This window comes from Erinaceus europaeus, chromosome 21 (assembly GCF_950295315.1).
Source record: "Erinaceus europaeus chromosome 21, mEriEur2.1, whole genome shotgun sequence".
In the NCBI taxonomy this organism is placed as follows: domain Eukaryota; kingdom Metazoa; phylum Chordata; class Mammalia; order Eulipotyphla; family Erinaceidae; genus Erinaceus; species Erinaceus europaeus.
In genome coordinates this window covers 27,781,084-27,808,414 of record NC_080182.1, presented here as the reverse complement: position 1 = coordinate 27,808,414, position 27,331 = coordinate 27,781,084, and the positions used below count along the sequence as shown (strand labels likewise).

General features: G+C 64.4%; 1 protein-coding gene across 1 annotated transcript; it reads right to left on the bottom strand.

Annotated features, from left to right (window-relative positions):
* On the bottom strand, positions 1-26,807 carry PLXND1 (plexin D1). The gene is made up of 36 exons (XM_007517136.3): positions 25,180-26,807; positions 18,046-18,222; positions 16,989-17,120; positions 16,785-16,885; positions 16,485-16,614; positions 15,531-15,708; positions 15,327-15,435; positions 14,490-14,592; positions 13,816-13,920; positions 12,560-12,646; positions 12,376-12,469; positions 12,024-12,178; positions 11,652-11,803; positions 11,098-11,197; positions 10,885-11,024; positions 10,625-10,792; positions 10,456-10,546; positions 9,714-9,977; positions 9,464-9,613; positions 8,403-8,517; positions 6,057-6,164; positions 5,799-5,911; positions 5,494-5,598; positions 5,103-5,233; positions 4,802-5,000; positions 3,778-3,924; positions 3,273-3,429; positions 2,828-2,931; positions 2,656-2,719; positions 2,130-2,164; positions 1,934-2,038; positions 1,510-1,673; positions 917-1,064; positions 640-780; positions 457-531; positions 1-372 (listed from the first exon to the last, which is right to left on the bottom strand). The coding sequence occupies exons 1-36, from the start codon at positions 26,512-26,514 to the stop codon at positions 256-258; spliced, it is 5,799 nt and encodes a 1,932-aa protein (XP_007517198.2). The 5' UTR covers positions 26,515-26,807; the 3' UTR covers positions 1-255.
* Between the last annotated feature and the right edge of the window lie 524 nt (positions 26,808-27,331).

The following is a 27,331-nucleotide window of genomic DNA, read 5'->3' as shown; positions in this document are numbered from 1 at the left end:
AAGGGTTTTCTTATTTTAATGTATAAAAGCTTTTTTAAAAAAAACGAACATCCCCCCAAAGTGGCGCTATCTCAGGCAATGCTTCCAGCAAGACAAGTAGGCCGGCTACAGGCTGGGCGCCATATGGCCTCCCCCCCACCAGGGCCGGCACATGAGGTAGTGCTGCCCTGGGCAGGGGGTGCCAGGCCCGGCCGGGGGACGCCGGGGGCCGGAGAGCCAGCCTGAGTCTGGGGGCCACCCGGGCCCCTCGTCCACTCAGGCCTCACTGTAGCACTGGTAGATGTCATCTTCCATCAGTGCCAACACCTGCTCCAGCTTCTGCTGCAGCTGTGTCCTCCGGGCCGTAGGGTTTGCCTCTAGGGCAGCCATGATCTGGGGGGTGGGGTGGGGAGAGGAAGCTGCAGGCTGGGGAACAGGCAGGGGTCCCAGGGAGCAGGGGGCTGGGGAGGAGCTTACCTGCGGGCGATACCTCTTGGCATACTTGTAGATCTCAGTGATGGCCACATTGGTGTTGAACTCGTTTTGGTATTTCTAGGAGGAGGGGGCAGCAGAGGGTTGGCCAGGGTACCTGTGAACCCCCAGGATCCTCAGAACCCTCAGGTCACCCAGGGTCCCCAGGCCTTCCGAAGCCACCCGCACCCGCGACTCCTCGGCCAGGTGTGCATTCATCTCCTGCTCGCTGAGGGGCGTCATGGCCTGGATCTGCTGGTAGTAGCGCTGCACCAGCCGCCGGTACTCGGGGATCTCCTTGGCGTAGAGCAGCTTGTTGGTGGGCGAGTCCTGCATGGCGGGCAGGGGCGGGTAAGCTGCGCCCAGGTCCTAGGCCAGGGTCCCCGCAGGCTGATGCCCGCCGCCCCCCATGCAGAGGTCCCGCCCTGGCTGGGTCTCGGTGCCCACAGCGCCAGGCTACGCCCACCTTGCCCAGCTGCAGGTCGGAGATGGAGCAGGCGTCGATAAAGGCCTGGGCGATGACCGACAGACAGGCGTCAATGTGGTCCGTCTTGTCTATGTCGAAGACGAACTGGGGATTCTTCAGGATGTTCACCCAGAACCGCAGGGGCAGGCTAGGGGCAGCGGCGGTGGTGGGAGAGGCGTGTGAGCCCAGGGCCGTGGGCACTCGAGGAGGGGTGTGTGTCCTCTGGGGCCAGGCAGGAGGCCAGGACCAGCAGAGCCTGAGCCCACCCCACCCCCAGCCGGTTCTCTCTGTCATGCAGTAGATGGGGCCTGGTTCTCATTAAGAGGCTTCGCCTGGAAGCCCCACTCCCTGCCTCTCTCACACGTACTCACACACACTCAGTCACACAGTTATACATACACAGTCACACACACACACACACACACACACACACACACACACACACACACACACGGACTGTGTGTCTTGAGGGCTCCCCTGGGGCTGTGTGTCCTGGGGACTGGAGCCCAGAGAGGCAGGTCCATCTCCCCAGGGTCGCACGGCAGGGATTCAGGCAGGGCAGGGTGCTGGGGGCTCTGAGACCTGCCCCTCACCTGTTGGTCTTCCAGATGTGCAGGGTATCTGGGTCTGAGATGCCCCTCTTCTCTGCCTGTTCCTCCAGGAAGTCAAAGAAATATTTGACAGCCAGGGGCGGCTTGTCCTCTCGGATGCTGAGGATGGCCTTGAATAGGTCATCCAGAAACTTCTGCAGTGTGCCCTGGGGGGTAGGATGGTGGGTGTTAGTCTGCAGAGCGCAGGGGCAGGGTCAGTCAGCCTGGAGGGGTGCTGAGTGACCCCTGGGGTCCCTGGAGCCACGGCAGCTTCCTGGAGCCCAGCACAGAGAAGCACAGAGGGGCACCTCAGCAAGGTCTGTGACAGGGACACTGGCCACCCTGCAGGACCTGTGATGGGGACACTGGCCACCCTGCAGGCCCTGTGACAGGGCCAGGGCCATGTAACGGGACAGGCAGCACCTACCTTGGTGGACAACAGGCGTGTCAGGTAGATCTCGGGAAGCACCTTCTTGCGGTGGCTCTGGCGATGGGACTTCTTGGGCTCAGCCAGCTCGTCCGTGGGCAGCACCTGGGCCGGGCGCGTGGTCAGGGCTGGCACGGAATGGGGTTCTGGTCCCTGCCCCCACTCCCTGGGAGGCTGCCCCATGTCAGGCACTTACCAGATGGAAATACTTCTCTGTGTCCAAGTCTTTCACTGCAGAAGGGAAAACATAATAAATACCCAGGGGAGGAGGGAGAGAGAGAAGAAAAGAGATGGAGAGGGAGAGAGAGGGAAGGGGAGAGAGGGAGGAAGGAGAGGGAGGGGGAGATAGAGGGAGAAAGAGGGAGAGAGGGAAGGGGAGAGGGGGAGGGAGAGGGGAAGAGAGGGAAGGAGAGGTGCAAGGACACGGGGTGGGGGGGAGGAGAGAAGAGCCAGCCAGAGCAGGTGGAAGGGTCACAAAGAACCCTGCACAGGAGGGGACAGAGGGACAGAGATGGGGAGGAGAGAGACCCTCCCCAGACGCGGGTGGCCTACCCTCAGCCCTCAATCACTGGAGAGCAAAACTCTTCCCCTCCCAATGGACCCCAAGACCCAGAGAAGCCTCAGGCCAGGGGGGCTTGGCTGTGAGAGGGAGGCAGCAGGACCCCTCCTCCTGGGCCAGCAGCCTGGGGAAAGCACTCGGGGGTCTGCTCCAGGGGCCGCACCTCTGCCCAGGGCGTTGTCCTTCTTGTCGGTGAGGCTCATGGCCAGGGAGGCACCCTCGGGGATCTGGGGGAGGGAGAAGTCAGAGCCACAGCCAGGATTGGGGGTGGGTATGTAGTGGGGGAGAGGGGCCAGGGGGGCACCTTGTCATGGGTTGGGGGGGGCAGGGGGCACCTTGTAGTGGGCCAGGGTATTGAGTTTCTTGCGTCCGTCCTCCACCACCGAGGTGTCATCCAGGTCTCGAAGGATGTAGCTCTGGGTAGTGGAGGCAAACCACTCTGGGAGAGCAGGGAGGCAGAGGGCCAGGGGTCAGAGGCTCAGGCAACACCAGGCTGGTCACAGGTCATCCCTGAACCCTGGACCTCCCTGAACCCTAGGCCAGACCTCCCTGAACCTCTGTCTCTCTGTGCAGGGCGGGCAGGGGTGAGGGCATAGTATGGCAGGCATGGCGTGGGGTCTCCTGTGACACCCCTGGCTCAGGGGACAGGCTCCCCAGGGGCAGGCCTGGTACAGACACAGCTCTGTGGCCCGATGAGGCCAGACTCCTCTGTACCCCTCATAGCCTGCTCCAGCCCGCAGGCCGCCCAGTCCCCAGCTGCAGTGATGCCCCTCTGCCCACCCAGGTCGACGTCCTCGGCGCGAGGCCACTGTGAGTAGGGCACGTTCTTGCAGAAGGCTTCCAGAATCTTCTCCTTCACCTGTGTCAGTGTGTCCGTGTCCATGGCGCGCACGCTCAGGGAGTCCATGCCACAACCCTGGAAGGACACGTTGAGGTTCTGCAGAGAGAGGGAGGACATCAGTGGCGTCAGTGGGGGGGGGGGTCAGAGGGAGGGGCAGGGGTTAGAGGTAGGGAGGCAAGGGGGAGGGGCAGTGGGGCAGGAGGGATCAGTGGGTCCCCTGCCCCCCCACAAGGGTCAGTAATCAACGCCCCCCAGGGATGGGTGGTTAGAATCCTCCAGAGTCAGTGCCCCCCTCGCCCTGCCTACCCCCACCCCTCTGGGCACCCTGGGCTTGGCCTCCACATTCCCCTTCAGCAGCCACCCCCCACTCCCGGGTTCAGTGATTAACACCCCCCAGGGGTCAGTGCTTCTCAGGGTCACGCACACGCGCATGCATGCACGTACCCTGGGCTTGGCCTCCACATTCTCCCGCAGCAGCCACTCCTCATTGAGCGTGTAGCGGGCCTTGCCCGTGATGGCGTCGATGGAGCCCTTGTTGATCTGCTGCTTGATGGCACACAGCAGCAGGAAGAAGGGCTCCCCTACTGTCTCCTGGGGGGTGGGGGTGTCAGGTGTGGACCCCTCTCACCACAGCCCCTGCCCAGCAAGTGACCCGCCACGTCTGGGGGTGTCGGGGTCCTCGAGGGGCCCTCATGCTGGCTGGTGGAGGAGGAACCTGGGACCTGAGTCAGATCCCATGGTAGCCCTGATGCCCAGACAGGAGAGGGTGGATGGGGCTGGGGGGTCTGGGGGCTGGGGACTGAGGGCTGGAGACTGGGGACTGGAGGCTGGGAACTGAGGACTAGGGGCTGGGGCCTCAGGGACTAGGGTCTGGGGTCTGGGGGTCATAGGGCTCAGGGGTCTCAGGGCTGGAGATGGGGCTGGAGGCTGGGAGCTGGGGGGCTCAGGGACTGGGGCTGGGGATTGGGGGCTGGGGACTGGAGAACTGGGGGTCTGGGGGCTGGAGACTGGGGATTTGGAGGTTGGGGACTGGGGCTGGGGATTGGAAGCTAGGGACTGGAGGGCTGAGGGTCTGGGGATTGGGGGCCTGGGGGCCTGAGGACTGGGGGTCCACGGGCTTGGGGACTGGGGGTGTGGCCTTAGAACTGGGGATAGGGATCTGGGGGTCTTGGAGGTTGGGGATTGGGGTCTGTGGTCTGGATGTTGGGGACTGGGATTCTGGGATCTGGGGCGTCGGGGACTTGGGGTCTGGGGCTGCAGGTCTAGAGACTGGGGGCTGGGACAGCAGGTCTTGGGGCTGGGGGTCTGGAGGCTGGGAACTGTTGGCTGGTACTGGGTGTTTGGAGTCTGGGTCTGGGGGGGCCTGGAGACCGATACTGGGGACTGGAGGCTCTCCCACCCCTCCTCCTGGGTCCCCCTGGCTGGAGGCCCTCGCCGAGACCCTCCCCCACACGTGGCCGTGGCTGACCCGCAGGCAGCTGTACATGCAGATGGACATCCAGTTGGTCAGCATCTTTTCCACCACCGACTCTGTGCGCCGCAGCATGAGCTTAGGGTTCTTGGCAGCCGAGGCATCGATGAGGTCCACCAGCAGCTCTTTCATGATGCCCGTGTAGTACTCCAGCTTCCCGTGCAGTGCGATGGTCAGCAGGGATGCCAGGCTGCACCTGGGGGTGTAGGTGCCGGGCAAGCGTGGGTGGTCGAGTCAGCACCGGGAGGGAGGAGGCTCTGGCTCCATGCCACCCACCCCCCAACGGGTCTCCCCAGACCTGTCGCGCACGGCAAAGTCCTTCTGCTGCTCCAGCGCGTGGACAAACACCACAAGGAAGTGCTTGTTGCCCAGCAGTGAGGAGAACAGGCCGACGCCCTCCTCCACCATGTGCCTGCGGCTCTCAGGGACCTGTGGGCAGGCGCGGCGGGGGGGGGGGGGGTCGGGGGGCCTGAAGTCACTGCAGGAGGTGGAGGCCTGGCCTCCACTGCACCCCCTCCCTAATCCAACCTGGGCCCTGGGGGTCGGGCCTGTTCTTACCCCCCACCACTGGGAGGCCTGCTCCCATAGCACCCTACACGTGGCAGGGTGGGGACTCATTGCCCACCGGGGACTCCCCACAATGGGCTCCAGGGCTTCTGCTGGGGGCTGAGCTGGGAGGGGGCACCCACCTTCCACTCCCCCAGCAGTGGGTGGGTCTTGGGTGCGGGTGTGCTGCCCGGGGAGCTGGGCGTCTGGGAGGGCGGCACATGCTGTTCTTCATACAGGGAGGAGCACTGTGGGGCATCCACGGGTCAGGGGCCATGGATCCCCAGGTGGGCGGGCGGCCCCCAAAGGTGCACTGGGAGGAGGCCAGGTGGGTGGGCTGACCATAGGGAAGGTGGGGACCCCCTGTTGGCTGTGGGGACCCCTGTGCTGACCACGGGGAGGCTGGGAGCCCTCCTGACCGTGGAGAAGGACCTCCCCCCATCCTGACCGTGGGGAAGAAGGTGCGGGTGACAAAGTGCTTGTACTCCAGGAAGGGGATGCCCTGGCTGCGGTTCAGCTCCTTGGTCAGGTCAGTCATGTCCGTCTGCAGCTCTGCGAACCCTGAGGGGGAGGGGCAGGTGGATGTGGGGCCCAGGCCATGGGGAGACCTGATTCCAGGGGGGTGGTTACAGGCCTGGGTGGGGCCCAGGGTGAGTGGGCAGGGCCCAGGCCAGGGGGGCACAGGGAGGGTGAGCTGGAACTGCACCTTTTCGAATCTCTTCTCGGATCTGGGACTCCATCTCCTCCATCTGCAGCAGCGTCTTCTGCCAGTAGCGCTCGGCACGGCGGCTCTTGGTGCAGAAGACGAACAGGGCTGCGGGCGGTGGGCGGTGGGCAGGGGAGGCAGCAGGCAGTCAGGGGGAGAGAGGCCTCCCACCCGCCTCAGCCCAGCATCTTGGGGCATGGAGGGACTGCAGGGGCCCAGTGCCCTCCACCTGAATCCCCTCTCCCGAGAGCTACAGGGTGGGGGTGTGGCAGAAAACTGCCCTGAGCTCCCTGCTCATTCGTGTCAAAAAGTCTGTTTAAGGGAAGCCGGGTGGTAGCGCAGCGGGTAAAGTGCAGGTGGCACAAAGCGCAAGGACCAGTGTAAGGATCCTGGTTCGAGCTCCTGGCTCCCCACCTGCAGGGGAGTCTCTTCACAGGTGGTGAAGCAGGTTTGCAGGTGTCTATCTTTCTCTCCCCCTCTCTGTCTTCCCCTCCTCTCCATTTCTCTCTGTCCTATCCAACAACAACGACATCAACAACAACAACAACAACAACAAAACGACAAGGGCAACAAAAGAGAAAATATTTTTTAAAAAGTCTGTTTAAAACAGTGCTGGAGGGGTCGGGCGGTAGTGCAGCAGGTTAAACGCACGTGGCGCAAAGCGTAAGGACCGGCGTAAGGATCCCGGTTGGAGCCCCTGGTCCCCACCTGCAGGGGGGTCTCTTCACAGGTGGTGAAGCACGTCTGCAGGTGTCTGTCTTTCTCTTCCCCTCTCTGTCTTCTCCTCCTCTCTCCATTTCTCTGTCCAATCCAACAACGACATCAATAACAACAATAATAATAACCAAAACAATTAAAAAAAACAGTGCTGGGGAAGGGGTGACAGCCACCTCCAAGAGTGCATACTACCCCATGTATGAGCACCCGGGTTTGAATCCCCAGCCACCATATGGGAGCACTGGCACAGAGGAAGCTTCACGGGTGGGGCAGTAGTGCCGTGTTGTCTCTCTTCTCCACCCCCATCTTCAAAAATAAAAGTAAAACCAAAACCCATGGGCTGGGGAGGTGGCACAGGGCTTCTGCTAAAGACAGTCCTGCCTGAGGCTCTGAGGTCCCGGCTTCAATCCCCAGCACCACCATCACCTAGAGCTGAGCTGGGCTCCGGGAAAATAATACTACTACTAATACTAAGACTACTAATACTAATACTGAGGAGACAGCACAGTGGCTCTGCAAACAAACTCTCCAGCCTGAGGCTCTGAGGTTCAGTCGCCAGCTCCACAATCAGCCAGGGCTGAGCAGGGATCTCTGGTATTTCTTTCTGTACATCCCCCCCCTCCTTAAAATATATAAAATATTAAATAAGCAAATCCCGCTAGGAGTGGAGAAACTGTGTGGGTGTGAGCCCCAGTGATAACAAACACTCCGTTGGGGATTAGAATAAAAAGAACAAAAACTAACAAGGAGAAGCCATCTCTGCTTTAAAAATTTTATTACTACTATTATTAGTAGTATTATCACTGTTGTCATCAGCTGTCCTCAGCCCTCGCTGCTGTCACTGCACGGGGATAAAAGGCAGCCCATGAGGCTGTAGGTGTCACAGGCCCCTCCCGAGCTGACAGGGTCTGTGGTGGGCGGGGACATGGAGCTCAGGAGTGGAGATGGACGGGAGTGGACGACAGCCTCCCTCTGCCCTCCCTGCGGCCCAGCCCTCACTCTGTCTATACCCAACCCCTCCTGTTTCAGGAGCTTTGTCACCAGCCAGTGGTTCAAGACTGAGCACCAGCACTGTGGTCTCACTCCAGGAAGTCCCACTGGTTCGAGATGTTGCTCTCTACTTCCTCAGCCCCTGGGACCTGTGACCTGCTGCAGGGGGTGGAGGGACCTCCCTGGGGGACCCTCTCTATCACTAGCAAGAGAGAAAGCAGGACCTGAGGAAACTCTGCCGCCCCCTCCCTCCCGCTCCTGGCCCGTAACACTGCCAGCACACCCTATTCAGGTCTGAGTAACATTCAAGCAAGGGCTGGGTCACAGCCACCTGTCTCTGTCATTTGCAGTCACATTTTCCGTGTGGTGACAGGGCAACGCAGTTGGGACACCACCACGTGCCCCAGCAGGGGATGCAGGATGAGTGAGGTGTCATTGGTGATGTTTTCTGTGGCTTCAGCTCCCCCACACCCAAGGAGTCACAGCCTTGTGGGCTGGGGGGCCACAGGTTAGTCTCCCTGGGCGACACTCTCAAGCGCCTGCAGTGGCTCCCTATTGTCCCGGGAGAAAATGCCCCCACCAGGCATTTTGGAAGGCTCCCCCACATTGGGGCTGCTGTGCCACCCACTGGAGACTCACCAACTACAGACAGCAGCAGGAGGACACTGCAGATGACGATGGACACTACAATGGCCGTCTCACTGCCGCCTAGCTGCAGGGTGGCGATGGTCTGGTTGAAGTTGCCCACCTGCACCTGGGGGTGAGGAAGGTGCTTCTTCATTGCTGTGTGGCTGGGGGGGGGGTGGGTCGGCAGCACCCTCCTGAGACCCAGAGACACCCAGGCAAAGTTGCTTCTCTCAGCACCATTCACAGCACACAGGGAGCCCCATGGAGGGTGGGCAGGGCTGTGGGGTCTCTCCTCTCTCAGCACCATGCACAGCATCCAGGGAGCCCCAGGGAGGTGGGCAGGGCTGTGGGGTCTCTCCTCTCTCAGCACCATGCACAGCACCCAGGGAGCCCCATGGAGGGTGGGTAGGGCTGTGGGCTCTCTCTTCTCTCAGCACCATGCACAGCACCCAGGGAGCCCCATGGAGGGTGGAGCAGGGCTGTGGGGTCTCTCCTCTCTCAGCACCATGCACAGCACCCAGGGAGCCCCATGGAGGGTGGGGGAGGACTGTGGGGTCTCTCCTCTCTCAGCACCATGCACAGCACCCAGGGAGCCCCATGGAGGGCGGGCAGGGCTGTGGGGTTTCTCCTCTCTCAACACCATGCACAGCACCCAGGGAGCCCCATGGAGGGTGGGTAGGGCTGTGGGGTCTCTCCTCTCTCAGCACCATGCACAGCACCCAGGGAGCCCCATGGAGGGTGGGCAGGGCTGTGGGGTCTCTCCTCTCTCAGCACCATGCACAGCACCCAGGGAGCCCCATGGAGTGTGGACAGGGCTTTGGGGTCTCTTCTCTCCCAGCACCCCTCTTTGTATAACCCTCTGCACTGGGTGGGGACTTTACAGGGCGCAGAGCTGTGGGGAAAGATACAGGGTAGGAGTGGGGGCTCCCTGTGGGCCTCCCCTTTTCTGTCAGTGATGGAGGCAGAGAAACAGAGAGAGAAGCCCAGCTCTGCTCCAGAAGTTCCCTGTGCGTGGCTGGGGGCTCAGGACGAAGGTGGTGGTCCTGCTTGAGCGTCCCTGGTTCTGCACTCACAGTGATGGGTAGCTGGCCCTCAGCGGCGACCAGGGACTCATTAATGGAGCAGTGGATGACCCTGTCGGACACGATCTGGATGTCGCAGGCCACCTGGCCGATGCGGACTCGGTACTCATGGCTCTGCAGCCCCAGGCCGTCCTGCTCCTTCTATGGGGAGTAGGGGGAGGGGGCATGGGGCTCAGGAGCTGTGAGGGGCTGTGGGACTCAGGGCTCAGTCCCCCACCCTGCTGGGCGGCCGGGCACTCACGTGGATGACCAAGGTGAGCGGCTCCCCAGGGTGATGTTTGATCCACTTCTCCCGCTTGGCCGTGGAGAACTGCGGGTCGGGCAGGTAGTCCAGGCGGAAGCGGCTGCCTCTTGGGGTCTCCCCAGGGACCAGCGGCTCCTCTGCCTCGAACCCCTCGTCTAAGTAGGCCCGCCCATTGATGAAGAAGTCCACCTGTGCAGAGGCGTTGCTCAGGGCCCCTGGGGACGGGCAGGTGAGGAGCGTGGCGTTGAGGACCTTGCAGAGCTGGACGGGTGGACAGACAGACTAAGCACAAGGAAAAGGGAAAGGGGACAGGCAGGACAAGGCTCACCCTGTATAGCCAGGGCTTTAGTGGGTACAAGCCAGAACCCCAGCACCCAGGGAGCCCCATGGAGGGTGGGCAGGGCTGTGGGTCTCTGCTCTCTCATCACCATGCCCAGCACCCAGGGAGCCCCATGGTGGGTGGGCAGGGCTGTGGGGTCTCTCCTCTCTCAGTACCATGCACAGCACCCAGGGAGCCCCAGGGAGGGTGGGCAGGGTTGTGGGGGGGTCTCTCTACCTGTCATCCCCCCCTCTGCTCTCTAAGTGGAAGTTGAAATCAATGGCCAAGGTAGGCATGGACCATGCAGGCCACGGAATCACAGAGAAACAGAAGAGTCAGGAGGACGATGACTAGGCCCTGGCTGTCCCCGCACCCTGGCTCAACCCCATCCCGTCCCCTCACCGTAGGCTCACGTCTCACCGTAGGCTCACGTCCGATGTGGTGCACTGCCATGGACACGTTCTGTACCATGTGGAAGCGTTCGCCGGCCACCGTGATAGTCCTGCCGCCGCTGTGGGGACAGCAGCTGTGTGACTGCCCGCACGGTGGCTGCAGGAGGGGCGGGGGATGTGGGAGAGGTGCCACCCACCTGACGAGGCTCCGGCGGGGGCTGATGGCGGTGATGACGGGGTCCCGTGTGTACGAGAAGCTGAGGTTGGCGCGCAGGCAGCCCCTTCGCTCCAGACGTATGCACACGGGCACAGCTGCGGGCAGGGCACCCTCGGGCACCGTGCAAACCACGCTGGTCTCCGAGCGCCTGGGGGTGGTGCAGTTGTCACCCCTCCCATCCGCACTGCCGCCTCCCAGCAGCCCTCCAGGGAGTGGAGCTCCCCCAGCCCAGGTGCTCACAGGAGCTCGGTGCAGGGCTCCGTGTGGTTGAGCAGGACCTGCAGCTCGGAGCCTATGTGGAGGTGGTTGCCGTGGACGGTGAGCCTGGTGCCTCCGGCCTTGGGGCCCATGGCAGGCTCCAGGGAGTGGACCAGGGGCAGCTGCGGGTGAGGGCCAGGGTGAGGGCAAGGGCTGGCTCGGGGAGGGGCAGGAGCACTGGCGGGACCCCCTTACCACGTAGGAGAAGCGCTCTCGGGACTTGCCCTCCTTGGAGGTGTTCACTGTCACCACATCGGAGAAGGGACCGGGGGCTGGGCCGGTGACACACACAATCCTGGGGACATGCGGACGAAGTGTGGTGAGGGGGCACACTGCTGGGCCTCCCTGGACCCCCCACAGAGGCCTTGGGGACCCTGATGGGGAGCTGCAGTTGCTCCCCCAGACAGGCTGAGGGGGTCCCTGGGGTCAGTCTGGGAGGTTAGGGGGCAGGCTGGGGGCCCCTCAGGGGGTTCAGGCTGAGGGTTCCAGAAGAGACTGGGCAACCTAGTGATGGGTATGGCTGGGGTTCCCTGGTTGGGTGGCCCGGGGGATGCAGGCTGGGGGAGGGGCCTAGGAGTGATCAGGATGGGGGCTCCGGAGAGTCAAGCTGACGGGTCCCTAGGGGGCAAGCTTGGGGCTGAGAAGGCAGACTGGAAGCCCTGGGGGGGGAGGTTGGGAGGGCCCCAGGAAGGGGACTGACTGGGGGGATGTCTGGGGTGCAGGCTGCCAGGTCCCCGGGGGTCACTCACTGCTCTGACACACTGTATCTGTCGGCCAGTGGCTCACAGGCCACACCGCCCACCCACACGTGGTGCACCACGTCTGCCAGCCGCCGGCCCAGGTTTCTGCCACGGATGGTCAGCAGGGTCCCGCCATCCAGGGGGCCGCTCAGGGGCTCAATCTGGGGGGAGGCACAAGGTAGGGGCATGAGGGCCACTCGGGCTCAATCTAGGGGGGTCAAAGGGTGGGGGGGGCCTCAGGGGGCTGCCCTGGAGGTACCCCAGGAAGCCAGGTCACTCCCCATAGCCACGCCCCATGAAGTCCCTGAAGCTCCTGCCAGCAGCCCCTGGATCCCGCCCACTCAGTGCTCAGGGGTGTAGGCTGGGGTTTGGGGGACTCACCATTCGGATCTCGGGAGCTGGGCAGGAGCCAGGCTGGGGCTGCAGCATCCCCCGAGGGCGACAGCCGTCACTCCACACACAGAGGTGGCCCAGGTCCTCACGGCCCAGGCACTGGGAGCAGTCGGGGCTGCCCACAGCACAGCTGTACACCTCCACTGCAGACAGCACCCTCAGCTGGGCTCAGCCCCACACCCCTGCACCCCCATACCGCACCCTTACACCTCCACTGCAGACAGCACCCCTCAGCACACAGCCAGGCATCCCCCCACCCCTATGCCACCCCACCTGGAGGAGGCCTGGTTGGCACTCGGGCCTGCATGTCCCCTCTCGGCCCTGTGGTCTGGGCACACACCTGTAACTGGGTCCGGGCTGTCCAGGAAGTGGGCCGGCCGCCCCTTGAGCTGGAGGCTGAGTGCAAACACCTGGCTCTTCTGGGTCGTGTGCAGCTGGGGGGTGGGGAGAGGAGGATGAGGGGGCAGAGGGCAGGTGAAGGGGCACAGATCTGGAGCCCCCAGTCCCTCACACCCACCACTCACCACCACGTGGTCACATCGGACAGTGGAGTCATTTACCCACCGGGCTTCAAAGTTCTCCAGCCCGAAGCTGCACTCCAGGGCTGCCCCCTGTGGGGAGGGGAAGGGGGAGGGGATGGGTGAGAGGGAGTGAGGGCTGCCCCCTGTGGGGAGGGGGAGGGGTGCCCCCCATTGGGAGGGGAGGGGAGAATGGCCAGGCTGCCCCGTCCCCCAACCCCATCAGGCCATCACCCAGAGCTGTCCCGGTGGGGTGGGCTTGGCCTAGCGTCTGCCCTCTTCTAAAACATTCTTCCCGACCTCAGGGTCCACCTTTGAGCAAGTAAGGGCACCCAGAACTGCCATCCCAGACACCCTAGACCAGAGGGCGCAGTCACCTCAATGCCTCGTGCCCCTTATGTTGCCACCTCCACCCTCACCCTCACCCCAGCACTCAGTGAGGTTCTGCGCGGCACCCACGCCAGGCACTGGAGCCTTCCCAGCCCCCCCAAATCAGGGGACGCCCCATGCTTGACCCTTCATGGGGTGGGGAGTGTGGGTGGAGCAGTCTGCCCTGGCTCCTGGGCTGCAGACCTGTCTGTTGGGGTGGGGGGGCTCAGCCCCGAGGGGGGGTGAGACCCCAGTATAGACATCTCTGTCCCCGTTACACTCTGGCAGGAGGCTGTCAGCCTCCCACCCATCCGGGACTCCGGACCCCTAGGAGCAACCCCTCCCCTGGCCCCCCCACCCCATTCCTGGGAGTGAGCCCCCTCCCCCACCCATGTAGCCAGCAGGGCCTCAGTTCCCTGTGTGAGTGGAGCGGACAGATGGCGAGTCCTCAAGAGCTATGGGGAGGGGGGTGGCAGGATTCCAGAGCTTGTCAACGCTCCCCCAGGGGGGCCTGAGGCTGCACCCACCCCACCCAGATGGGCCTAGGGAGGAGCACTGCTTCTGGAGTCTGGGCCTGGGTTCCAGTCCAACCCCCATACTGGGGCCTGGGGTCACCCAGTTCCCCCACTTGGGCCCTGGAGAACCCCAGTGATGGCAAGGAAGGGGTGTGAGGGAGCTCGAACCCGGGCGGGCGGGGAGCCCTGTGGCCACAGAGCCAGCACATGTGGGTCATGGCCAGTGACCAGCTTTGGGGGCGGTGACAGAGTGCTTCCAGACCTTGGTCCCAGCTGGCCAGGCAGTCTTGGGTCTGGCAGGGTCCCCAGGGGTGCAGCAGGACAGCGTCCTCAGGGAGCCCAGCACAGAGAGGGGAAGCCTCCCCAAACCCCACTCACCCGGAAGAAGGCGGCATTGGCCACAGGCACTGGGATGCTCTGGGAGCTGCCCGTGGGCACGGGTGCGAGGGACAAGGGCAGGGTCTGGGCGCAGTCCTGGGGGCTCTGTGGGAGTGGGGTGCAGGTCAGAGGAGAGGGGATCACGCTTACCCTTGGCTCCGTACCCCACAGTGCTCCCAGTCTCACTGTATGAGGGGGAAACTGAGGCACAGATGGACCTACAGCTGAGCCCCCCCCACCTTTCCCAAGGGGGCACATCCACACCCCAGACACCTCTAGCCTGTGAGGGGCCTGTCTGGAGGGTCACATGTCTAGTGACTGGGGACATGGGGTCCCAGGGGCCTGGAAGGGGCTGGAGAGGCAAAAATTGGGGTCCTGAGGCTGGGGGTAGAGGAAGGAACCACGTGGCTGGGTGCTGGTGGGGGGGGCGAGCTGTCACTGCGAGTCACCCTCCTGGAATTTCAGGCCCCACGTGTTTGCAATCCGGTCTCAGCTGAGGGAGGGAGGGAAGGCTCTGCCTGCAGCTGGTGGGGAGGGGGGCTGTGGGGGTTTTGCATCCCCCACCCAGAATGGAGGATGGGGGTCCCCACAGGGGGTCCCATGGGGCCAGGGGCTCCATGTTGTCCTGTAGCCCCAGCATGGCCCCCACTCTACAGAGGGGTTGGGGGGCTCACCGCGGGGTTCGCGGAGGCCTCGCACAGGGACTGGTTGGACACGCAGACGTGCTGGGCCGAGCACCAGAAGCAGGGCCAGGGTGCAGACAGGCAGGCTGTGCAGCTGCGGGGGTGGACGTCAGCTGTCACTGCTGCCCCCGCCCGTTACCCCCTGCCCACCCTGCCCCTCGGCATCCATATTGCCCACCTGCCCTGGACCCAGGCCCAGGAGGGCTCTGCAAGGGGCAGCTAGGAGGCTGAGGAGGGACAGCCAGATCCCTGGCAGCACGAGGGACAGGAGGAACATGAGGACGGGGGGGGGGGGGGGGGGACAGAGCACACCCAGCCGAGGCTGCCTGAGCTTCTGTTCTGTTTTATTGCCTCCATGGTGGGCTGGGGTGAATTCAAGCTGGCTTGGTCCACAGCTCCTAGCTGGCTCTCTCTGTCTCCAGGGTTATCACTGGGGCTTGGCACCAGCATCCATTGTTCCTGGTGGCCATTTTGTCCCCATTTTATTGTATAGGACAAAGAGAAATTGCGAAGTGAAGACAGAGAGGAAGAGAGAAAGAGAGACATCAGCAGACCTGCTTCACCACTTGTGAAGGACCCGCCTGCAGGTGGGGAGCAGGGGCTTGAACCAGGATCCTTGTGCTTTGCACTATGTGAGCTTAACCCGGTGCACCACCAACTGACCCTTGTCTCTTTCTCCAGACAGAGTGTGAGAGACAGAGACAGGGAGAAACACAGCAGCCCTGCTCCCTGGCCAGGGCAGCCTCCCCCTGCATGCGACAGTGGTGGTGGTGGGGGTGCTGCTGGAACCCAGGTCTGGGGCAGGAAGCACCCTCTGGGGCCACTCACGCGGCGTGAGGCTGCACCTGCGGCAGCCGGCCACAGTCATACAGGGTGAAGTTGGCGTCCACGACAGCCTGGCTGTTCACCTGCAGGGTCAGCTGCATGGTCACGTGGTCTGGGGGCGGGAGGGTTGTTACCTACCCGTCCTGTCATCCCCCGCCCCCTCCCCCTCCAGGAGCCCGACCACTGCTGCCCCGGGTAGGGGCTCACCCTGGCCGTCTGGGAAGGGCGGGAACTGGGCCCTGGGCAGCAGGCTGCAGTAGGCCATCTGGTGACCAAAGGCGGGGCCTGGGACTCGGGCCACTGTGTGGACACCACGGCCAAAGTCACAGGCCATGTCCATGCCGCTGAGGTCGGGCAGGCTGCCTGCGAGCTGTAGGATAAGGCCCTAGGGGGCAGGGGGGCTTAGCGTGGGGGAAGGGGTGGCATTCCCACAGCCCTGGGAGGGCAGGGCACCCCAACATATAGATAGCTCTGGGGGGAGAGGTGCAGGGGACCCCAACACACACAGCCCTGAGAGAGAGGAGGGGTCAATGAAGGGCGGGAAGGCATTCCCCCATAGCCCTGGGGGATGAGGGCTCAGTGGGGGGGGGGGCACCACCCCTCACAGCCCTGGGAAGGGGCCAGGCGCCAAGCCTCCAGGCCGGTATCTGAGCCACCCGGCAGTGGCGGCTTTGGTGCTGAGGCGCGTCTTTCCCTCTATGTCTCTGCCTCTATCTCTGAACAGAAGGACTGTGCACTAGGCTTTAGCAGCACAGAAACTGTGCCCCTGCCCCCTTCTGTGGGGCTGGAAGCCCCCCTCTCGCCCTCATCCTGGTAGCCTGGGGCCCACCCCTTGAGTTCAGACCCCAGCCCTGCTGCGCCCTGAGAAGGTCATCCATCACTTGCCCTGAGCCTGTTCTCCCAGCTGAGAAGTGGGGTGCTGACAGCCTCCAGCTCACAGTGTGGGAGGCAGGGTGCACCGGACAGTCCCGGCCAGCCAGGCTTTGGGTGTGGGGGCTGGGAAGGGGCTGCCCACTGTCCCTGTGACTGCTAGGACCCCAGGTATTCCCCCCAGGGTACTACCCCCCCGGGGACTGCAGCTCTCTGGGTACTACCCCAGGGTACTGTACCCTCCCCAGGAACTGCCCCCTGGGTACTGCCTCTCCTCAGCACTGCCCTCACCGGGTACTCCTGGCGCACGTCCATCTCAGCGGGCAGCACGCTCATGGCAGGGCAGCGGGCAGGGCCGTCACTGGTGCTGGCCCAGAAGTGGGGGTGGCTGGCGTTGGCGCAGTCCTGCTGCAGGGTGCACCTGTGGAGTGGGGACCAGGACTCACTGCCGCCCCGGGACCCAGGGTATGCGCCCAGCCCCTCCCATTCAGGGTCAACACCCCACCCTCCCTCACCCGGGGTAAGCAACCCGCTGAGGACGCCCCTGCCGCTGTAGGCCTCACCCCCTCCCCTGTCCCGGGGTCCCCCCACCTTGACTCCAGGGAGCACCAGCCGCAGTAGGCGTCCCTGGCACCCAGGCAGTCCCCACAGGTACTGTGTGCAGAGCAGGCCGCCACGCTCACCCGGGCCATCTGGGGGGACACGGTCAGCCACGGGGGGCATGATCAGCCAGAGGGAGGCCATGAGGGGACACGGTCAGCCACGGGGACACCAGGTTGGGTGGGGGTGTCCCACCTGGTGAGTGGTCATCAGGTAGAGCAAGCTGGGGTCTGAGGGGTCAAACTCCATGATGGGGTGCACAGGCTCCCCGAGGGCCACCGTCACCGCCCTCCGGCTCACCACCTGCATGTTCTCATCCAAGTTGATCTGGGGGTGAGAGGGAGCATCAGTCTGGGGGGCACCCAGTCAGGTCCCGACCCCCATCCCAGGGGCACCCTGCCCACCCCTGCCCCCAAAGTTGGGGTGTCTCCCAAGCAGGGAACTGGGCCTGGAGCTGGGGGCAGGTAGCCAGCTGACTTTCCTGAATAGGGGCAGGTCCTGGCCCTGGCCTGCCCCCACCACGTCTGTCCTGCCCCCAAGGAGCAGAAGGCTCTGGAAGCCAGCCACTGCGTATACTGGTGGTGGGAAGGTATACCCCTCTCTCACCAAAGCCTTACACAGGGAAACCGAGGCACTGAACTTGGATAAGCTGCCTTGTGGGGGGGCTCACTCCCTCCTCTCTCTCTCTCTCTCTCTTCCCACCTCCTCTAAGTAAATACTTTTTTAAAAAAAAAATTTATTTAATTATTAATGAGATACACAGGAGGAAAGAGAAAGAGCCAGACATCACTCTGGTACATGTGCTGCTGGGGATTGAACTCAGGACCTCATGCTTGAGAGTCCAATGCTTTATCCACTGCGCCACCTCCCGGACCACAGTACATACTTTTTTGTCTTGTTTTACCACCAGGGTTATCTCTGGGACTCGGTGCCAGTACCACTAATCGAAGCTCCCAGCGGCCATTTTCCTTTTTTTTTTTTTTTTATTATTTTTAAATTTTCATTTGACAAGACACAGAAACTTAGAGGGAAGACGGAGATAGAGAGGCAGAGAGACACCTGCAGCCCTGCTTCACCCCTCAAAAAGCCTTCCCCCTGCAGGTGGAGAACAGGGTTTGAACCCGGGTCCTCGTGCACGTAATGTGTGTGCTCAACCCAGCTCACCCCCACCCGGCTCCCAAGAAATCAGTTTTCTGAGAGCTCGAGGTAGGGGCACTGCCCCGCCCTTAATTGCCCCCCAACACACACACACCTTAAGGAGTCTCCCGCTGACAGTGCCAAGGAAGACCACGGTGTAGTTGCCCACAGAGGCCACAGCCACGGAGGACAGGCCTGGGGCGCGGAAGATGGGTGTGGCCTTGAGGGGCTGCAGCACCGACAGGGGGTGCTGCAGGTGAGCGGCCCCACAGTCCAGCTGCTCAGGCTGCAGCTGCAAGAGAGGGGATGTGTTCTGGAACCTTGTTCCCCTCCCTCACCCCTCCCCTGAGCCTGGCTCCTTTTCTGCCCACAGCCAGCCAGGCTGGGCCTCCATCCTGAGGGTCCAGTCAGGGGTGGTGGTGGTCAGCCAGGGACAGGGCAGAGGTATAAGGGGTTGGGGAGGGCAGCATGCCTCAGTCCGCTATTCGGGCCTCACCGATACCCTCGGCCTGGGCCCAGTGGCGGGCCGCTGAGAGGCCACCCTCCTGCCCCTGTGGAGCTGCCTCTCCACACCCCAAACTCCTGATGTGGCCCCAGCCTCCAGGCCAAGGCCCCCCGGCCCCCACAGGCACACCCCTCCCTCACACTCCCTTACCCACACTGTAGCAGGGTAAACTGAGGCCCGGCAGGTCCAGGACACAGATCCGTCTGCCACATCAACTGGGGGGGGGGCAGTGACCCTCTTTCTGAGGTCCAGATGGGGGAGGGGGCCTGAGGCCACGAGGGTGGCATATCCCTGGGCCAGCCATCACCAGTGACACTGGCCACATGCAGTGAAGACGGTCACAAGAAACAACACCAAGGCCACAGCAAAGGTCACAGAGGTGAGTGTGACACAGGCTGTGGAGGCGTCACCCGCCCGAGGCCTGGACACCCTGGAGAGAGGCGTCCCCATCATAGAGGGGACATGGAGGTTGGGGGCTGCCTGCTCAGGTGGCCTTCGGGGGTGCAACTGCAGACTAGAGCCCCCCTGGGTAGAGTGGACCCCAGGGACAGCCGGGCGGGGGATCGGGGTCCACCCTGCTCAGCTCCACAGTCAGTTGACTAGGACACGTGGTCGCTTCTGTGCCCAGAAACTGAGGGGTAGGGCCTAGGGCTGCTTGGGGGGGGTGGTGAGGCTGGACCACCTCTAGTCCGGCACTCTGCCACTGAGCCACCTCCCAAGGCTGCGTCCCCCAACAACCCTCTGAGCTGGGGCCTGGGGTCATTCTCTGGGGAGGGACCTCTGTCTGAGCTGGGGGGGCGGGCTGGGGGCCCAGGCCTCTGCAGGAGGGGTGAAGGGCCCCCACCCAGGGGTGCCACAGGGGTTATGTAACATCTCTGAGGATTTGCATCCTCACCGGCAAGGACTGTTTTGAAATTAAAATCCCTTGCTTGGCTGTGCTTCCCTCGCTCACCTGGGAAGGGGGCCCTGGGGGGGCTGTGATACCTTTGGAGGCAGCCACCCACCCACCCACTCGGGAGGTCCTGGGAAGGCAGGGTAGGGGGGGGACTGCTGGGATCAGCTCCCGCCTGCTGGCCTGACATCCACAAACCATTAATCCTTCACCAAAGGAATTTTCTAGAAATCCACGCCTCAGATTTTTTTTTTCTTACCCTAAAAATAGAATGAATAAAAAAAAAAAGAAGCAGAAGAAGCAACCACCCTGTAAAGGAGCTGGGTCATGGGCTGCCAGACCTCCGCACCCCAAAAGCTGCCAGCCCTTCCTGCTCGGCCCTCCCCATCTCCCTCTACGCCCCCCAGGCCTCCCTGGGCCCCCATCCACTGCTCACTAAGCCGGAACTCCCCTCCCACTACGCTGAGACTCGGGACCCCTGTTTGGGCTGAACTCTGGGTTCCGTGAGGGGGAGTTCTGACTGAGGTGTGAAGGGCAACCCCCAGCAGCTCCCGCTCCCTGCAGGGGGACTGCAGACACAGGCCTGAGGCCAAAGGGTGCCCAGACTCCCCTGGGGGTCGGCGCTTTGTGGGGACAGACACACAGACAGAGGTGCAGGCAGGTCCCTGCCCATAATGGTCTCCCCTAATGGTGGTTGTGACTCTTGGGGTGGGAGCCAGCTGGGGTGAGGGGATGCTGGGAGCTGTGGGGGCCCTGTGAGCAGGGAGGGGGTGAGCGCACTTCCTGCCTTGGGTTCGAGAACCAGGAAAGGGAGGCTGTGGGAGGCTGGTGGAGCAGCCACAGGAAGCTGAACCGGAGGCTGGGAAGAGGGAGGCATAGGTGGGCGGGTGGAGCTGGGTGGCCACCTCTGGACACCCCCTTCACCCCAGAGCTAAGTACCCCTGAGGCGCAGTCAAGGAGAAGTGACTGTGAGGAGCTCACAGCCCTCTGCCCCCCACCCATCCCTGCTTCCTGGGGTCCCCACTGCAGCTCCTCCTCCACCCAAAGGGGCCTCGGGCTGCCCCTCCCCCCAGCAGCTGAGTTCAAAGAGCACAAGGTCTCAAGGTGCCCAGCTGCAAGTCAGTTTCCAGAACCACACCTGGGCCCCTCTGCCCACTGCCCAGAGCCCCACGGGGGAGACGGAGGCCTGGGGGGATGGGGCCAGCCTGGCGGGCAGGATAGACGGGGCGGGGTGGTCTCTGGCGCCCGTGTCCAGGCCAGGAAGCCGGCTGCTGATCGGAAAAGAACAGCCAGCACCTCCCGTGCTGATTAAGACACTTCCTGGTGGGAGTGGGGAGCAGGGCCCAGAGGGGCCGAGGCTTCCGCCCCACCTGGCCCCAGCAGCAGTGGACACAGCACTCAGCCCCGGTGGGCTTCCGGAGGCCGTCTAAGCCAGCTGGGCACTGAGTACACGGGCTGTGTGAGCTGGACAGCCGGACCCACCTGAGGGCCCTGCACACTGAGCCCCTCGGTCCCCCAGGGGCACCACACAGCTCTCTGAGGTTCCGGCTGGCTGTGCTGACTCAGGCTGGAGTAGCTGACAGGGTCCCCGGACACCCAGCTCCCCTTCCTGATGCTGCTCCTTCTTCCTGCCCTCCCCCAGTACTCTGTCCTGTGAGTTTCTGCCCTGCTTCTGATCCCCAAAGGGCTCAATGGTGGGTGGGGCCTGAGACGCCCACTAGCTGAAGACTTGGAGGGGACACGGGGACCCCTGTGCAGAGACCCACAGCCATACGACCTCATTCAAGCCCTGGCTGCAGCCAGGCCCAAGAGGCTCAGAGATGGAGACCGGGGGCAAAACCAGGGGCCAGCCAGGAGGGAGCTATCCCTTGAACCCCCACAGCTGCCTCCTTGGAGCTGTGAGGCCCTGGGGGGGCTTGCTCCCATTAGCTGCAGGAATGGCGGGAAGATCACACAATTAAACCTGCAGGACCATGCTGGTAATGGACCCCCCCCCCGCCCTGTGACTTATGGGGTGAAGGTAATGGCTGGGGCAGGGCTGCCCCCAGATCTGGGTGGGCAGGTGGGAGGGAGGCCAGGGGCTTGGAAGGACGTAGGTGGCCCCCAGTCAACTGCCAGCTGGAAGTCAGTCCCCACACAGGGACTCTGGCCTTCATGGCGACCCCACCCTGGGCAGAACTGGCCAGGGGAGCCATCCAGGCCAGACACAGAGGGCTCATCCTACCAGCAGCCCTGCTGCTCCCAGAGCCCAGGCCCAGCCTGCCCCCTAGGCCCCACATGTTCTGGGCTCTCCCCAACATGCCTCCCGCCTTAGACATGCCTCTAGCTGTGACTCTCAGTATCCCTTTGTCCAGGAAGCCCTCCCTGACTCCCTCACAAGGCCTCAGGCCTGAGAGTTTGTGCTACCTCCCTAGCTGACCATGGTGTCAGTACTTAGTTGTAAGATTTTTTAAAAAAACTTTTATTTTTATTTTATTTATTTATTGGATAGGGACAGAGAGAAATTGAGTGAGGAGGAGACAGTGAGGGAGAGAGACAGAGAGACACCTGCAGCCCTGCTTCACCACTTGTGACACTTTCCCTCTGCAGGTGGGGACCAGGGGCTTGAACCTGGGTCCTTGCGCACTGCAGTGTGTGGACTTAACCAGGTGCGCCACTGCCTGGCCCCGCTGATTTTTCTTTTTTTTCACGAAGTGCAAGGAATCAAGCCTTCATGCTGCCCTCTTGGGGTCTGAGCTGTCCTGCTTTCTCTGCAAACCATGCCCCTCCTCCAGGAAGCCCTCCTTACTCCCTCCCCAAGGAGGCTGCCCTTCCCTCTCTGTGCTGAGCCCACCTCAGAGAGGGGGACACGGAGGCTGTCCTGGATCACAGCCAGGGAGGGTGATGGGCAGGGCTGTCCTTGGGGTCCAGCATTTCCTGGGTGTGGTCATCCTCCTGATGAGAGCAGGACCAGGCAAGGGTCAATGCAGGGGTGCCTCCCTGTTCCCCACTTCCCCAGGAGCACCTCAGACCCCCCCAGCCCATGCCTGGTTGGTCTCCTGCTGTCCCCTGAGCCCCCTGGCCGGCCTACACACCCCCACCCTACTCCCCCGAGCATGCCTCTGCCTTCCCATTTCCTGGGTGCTGAGTACATCCTGCGGGGGGTGGGGGGAGAGGGGCTGGCCCCAAGTCACAGCGGGACAGCACGAGGCCAAGGGAAGACACTGGCCTGGACACACAGCCAGGAGGCCCAGAGAGACAGAGGGACAGAAGGCCCGCTTCAGCCTTAGCCAGCTGGTCCTGGAGGCGGGGTCTGAGCTCCCCCACTTCAGCCCTAAATTGATTCAGCAGCACCGTCCGCCCCCACTCGCATGTCTGCCACACCTCAGCTATAAAAAGACACCTGGGGGGGGGTCACCTCTCCCTGCTAAAAACATGCCGGGGGGAATCATTGTGGGGTGGGCTCAACCTCACTCAGTGCCTCAGTTTCCCCAGGAACTGCTTTTCCCTTCAAGTGGGTGTGGGGGCTGTGGGGAGGACTGTCAGGACCTCTGTGGGGGCTTTCAGGACCCCTGACAGCTGGGGACAGGGTGGAGGCTGAGACCTTGGGGAATGGACGCTGGGGACTGGCTCAGGTGACCCCAGGACAGACAGGTGCTGGGGGGCTGGCAAGTGCCCCCCCACAGCCATCTCTGCTCACAAGCCACAGCAGAAATTTCCAGAAGCGTGGTCTGCAAACTCACAGCTGTATGGCAGAGGTGGGGGGCAGAGTCACCCTCTGCCTGCCCCCATCCACCTCCTCTTTGTGGTCACCCCCCAGGGAGGCTGTCTGCCCCCCTCACCCCCATCCTTGAGGGTGGGAACACAGTAGGGATGCAGAAATGTCTGGGCAAGGTGGGCAAGGGTGGCCTCCTGGTACCGCTGAACAAGCCCAGATGGCCACTGCTTGCTGCCCAGGGCTGTCCTGACCTGGCTACTACTGTCCCCTGGGATGGCAACAAGGGAGATGGTGACATCTGCCAGCACAAGTGTGCTCTAGAACCTCCTGAGAGGCCTGGTCCTGCCACCCTGCTTCACAGGAGGGAAACTGAGGCTTGGAGAGGGAGAGGGGGCCTGACTAGCCAGTGTCACCAGCCAGGAAGTGACAGAGGAGGACAGGACCCTGGGCGCCAAGGCCAAGTCCCCAACTGGGACTGGCCACTGCATAAGCAGGAAAGCCGGCCACCCTGGGGGAGTGGAGCCAGTTGTGAGGCCAGGACATGGGGAGGGTGTGGGGGACCCATCTGGCCCTGGGACAGGGATGGTGCCCTCAGCTGAGCTGGCCCCGGAGGGCAGCCACAGCCCCCACAGCAGATGAGTCACAAGGAGCAGGCAGGGGACAGAGGGACCGTGGGAACCAGGCTGGCTCAGCCCTTGGAGGAGGGGGGCCGGAGTCCCGGATCAGACAAGGCCGAGAGGCCTCAGCTTGCCTCCTGCAGCCCCGAGCCCCCCAGACGCAGCCCGCTGGGCGGGAGCTCTGAAGGGTGTTTTCACCCCTGCCCTGTGGGTGCTTTGGACCAGCTCCCCCCCCCACCCTCCGCTTTACTGCCCACCCGGCGGGCAGGCGGCAGACGTGGGCTCCTGCAAGAATCTGACTCTCAAAGGCCTAGTGTTGGAACTGTCTGCCTGGGGGCCAGGGTTCATCTCGAGGTCCAGCCTCCCACCCTGGGGGGACTGGGGAGGGGAGGAGCTGACGTCAGGGACTGGGGAGGCTTGCCTGCAAATGGACTCCCCACACTAAGACCCAGACGGTGGGTGCCACAGGCCCCCTCCCAGGACCCTCTGCACCCCCAGCCTGGCCCAGTCTGGCCGAGCCACTGCCAGCCCCCAACTCCTGGGCTCCATTCTGGCACACTCACACCCCCTCTATCCCCCACAGGCGCCCACCCCAACCACCATTATCCCCATGGGGCCTCTCCACTGAAAGACTCAACAACATTCTCCCTCCCTCCCTCCCTCCCTCCCTCCCTCCCTCCCTCCCTCCCCCTGAGCTCCAGCAGAAAGGCCCAAGACCTTAAGAACAGCTGGCCTGGGTTCAAACTCCACTTTTGATGGGAGCAGCTACTCAGCAGTTCACCTGTCACATGGGGACAGCACAGAGTCCCCAGGGGCTGCAGTGACAGGAGTGTGGGCACTCACCCAGCTGTCCACCCCCAGGCACAGGCAAGGGTTAGCGGGGGGTGAGGATGGCCCCTATCACACACCTGAGAGGCTACAGATCCCCACACACCTGTGTCCTCCACCACACACGGCCCTTGGCACCCTGTCCTGTCCACCCCACAAGATGTGTCTGCCCAGAGTCACTGGGGCACCACCCAGCTTGGTGACTGGCTGGGCTGGGCTTGCACCTTCCCGAGGCAGGTTCCCCAGAGACTCCCCGTATCTGCGTCCCCCGGGCCCTAGTGGCTCCTCGCCCCTCCCGCGAGCACCAGCCGCCTGACTCAGGGGCGCCCCTGGGCGTCCCCGCGTGGCCCAGCAGCCCAGCACCTGCGGACACCTGTGCCCGCGCACCTACGCCCGCTGTCATCTAGGAATCCCCGCGGCCCCTCCGCCCCGCCCCTACGGACACCTGGTCCGATCTTACCTGCCCGGTCCCACGCGGACAGGTGTCTGGGTACGCACCTGTGCGTCCTCGGGTACACACACACCCCACACCCGTCCGGCGCGCACCTGTCTCCGCGCCCCTGCGGACACCCGTTCCGGTGCGCTTGCGCGTCCCCGCGCGCTCCCACTCAGTCCTGCGGACACCTGTCCCCGCGCCCACCTGGCCGGTCCATGCGCCTCCCCGCTCCCCTGCGGACACCCGTCCCGCACCCCAGTCCCCTCGCGCCCACCTGCAGGTTGCGCTTGCGCTCGCACGCCGGCCCGGTGCCCTGCACCACGCTGTCCAGCACCGCCACCACGTCGGGCGCGGGCTCCACGAAGCAGGCGGTGCGCGCCGCGCGGATGGCGGCCTGTACGTCGGCGAAGCGGAAGGCGCAGAGCGCGGCGGGCGCGGGCCCAGGCCGGGGGGCTGCGGGGGGCCGCTCGAAGACCCCGAAGAGCCGGCGGCGAGCCGGGAACACCGACACCAGACGTCCGAACTGGTCCCCGCGGCCCGCGCCGCCCGCGCAGCGCAACCCCAGCTGCACGTAGGACTCGGTGAGCTTGCGGGCGTCTCCGCGCGGCAGGCAGATGCGGGCCAGCAGGCTGCGGGCGCCGCCGTCCTTGTCCTTGTCCCCCGCGCCGGGCCCCGCGGCCGCCTCGCTCGTCAGCGCCAGGTAGGCGAAGGCCGCGCCCGCACCCGCGCCCGCCGGCCGGCGCAGGAAGGCGCGCACGAAGCCCAGCCGCTGCCGCTCCTTGGCGCCCGCCTTCACCTTGAGCACGTTGTCGTCCGACGGGTTCAGGTCGAAGGTGAAGAGGCGCGCAGGGTCCCCGCGCGCGTCCAGCGAGCGGATGGCCACCTCGGGCGTGTTCTCGAAGCGGTGGTCCTCCAGGCTGCGGTTGCGCGGGAAGAAGGCGCTGCCGAAGCCGGTATAGGTGGCGCCCACCAGCAGGCGGCTGCCCCGGGCGCCCGCGGCGGGCGGCAGCAGCAGCGCCACGGTGGAGGCGGCGGGGTGGTTGGCCGCCACGTTGAGCATGCTGGGGAACACGGCGACGGGCGCGGCGGGCGGCGCGGCGGGCGGGAAGCGCACGGCCTGGGCCGAGATGTTGCCGCGCCGCCGCAGCTCGCACACGCCCTGGAAGGCCGAGCCGCACACCACCAGCAGCCCCTGCGCCGCGTCCAGCTGCAGGATCTTGTTGTGGTTGTCGGTGGGCCGGCGCGGGTGGTCGCAGGGCGCGTGCGGGAGCTGCGGCGCGTGGCACAGCGGGCTGTCGGCCACCGGGCCCACGGCCGCCTCAGCCTGCAGGCTCAGGTCGGCGGCCGCCAGCTGATACAGGCGGTTCACGGCCGCCAGGTACACGGTGCCCGCCGCGCCGTCCAGCGCGAAGTTGTTGGTGGGCGTGGGCGACGGGAAGCGGCGCTGCACCTCCAGGGCCCCGGCCGCGCCCGCCAGCAGCAGCGGCAGCGGCAGCAGCAGCAGCAGCAGCAGCAGCGGCAGGGCCGGCGGGGCCGGGGGCGCGGGGCCAGGCGGTCGCGGGGGCCGGGGGCGCGGGGCGGCGGCACCGCCCGCGGCACGACGAGCCATCCGGGAGCGCGGGCTGAGCGGCGCGGCGACTGCATGGGCGCGGGCCCGGGACGCCAGGCGGAGGCGGAGGGAGGGGAGGGAAGGAGGGAAGGAGGGAGCGGGGGGGCGGGCCCGGCCCGGAGGCGCTTCCTGCCAGCGGCAGCCGCCAGCCGCCCCCGGCCCGGCGCTCCGGCCCGCTGGCTGCCGCGCCACCCGGGGGCGGGACCACCCGGCCGCGGACACGCCCCGCCCGCCCAGTGCCCCGCGCCCCCCGCCCCCGCCGCTCCCAGACGCCGCGAGCCGGGCCACTAGGGGGCGGGGCTGCAGGCTCAAGGCCACGCCCCGGACACGCCCGTCCAGAGACGCCCCGCCCTCCCCGCTGACAGTCACTCCCACCGATGATACGCCCCGCCTACCAGAGACACGCCTCGGCGCCCGGCAGCTCCGAGTCGCGCCACGAGGACACGCCCTCTGGGCTCTCCTCCCCGCGGATTTGCTGTCCAGGTCCACAGGCCCCGCCCACAATGGCATGCCCCGCCCATTTACAGACACTCCCGGTCCCGCCCTTCCTTTCACGCCTCGCCCGGCCGCCGACTCCACCCTCTCCACCCGGTGTTCGCCCCGCCCCACCTCGCCGCGCCCTGCTCCCGGGTCCGCTGCTCCGGGCTCTCTACCCCTGACCCCAGGGTACCTTGTCCCTTCCCTGCCCCTCATCCCCTGTCCCTGTCCCCATCCCTAATCCCTGTCCCCCATCCCCAGTCTCTGTCCCCCACCCCCTCCCTTACCCCATCCCTTGCCTCTGTCCCCATCCCTAGTCCCTGTACCCCCATCCCCTGTC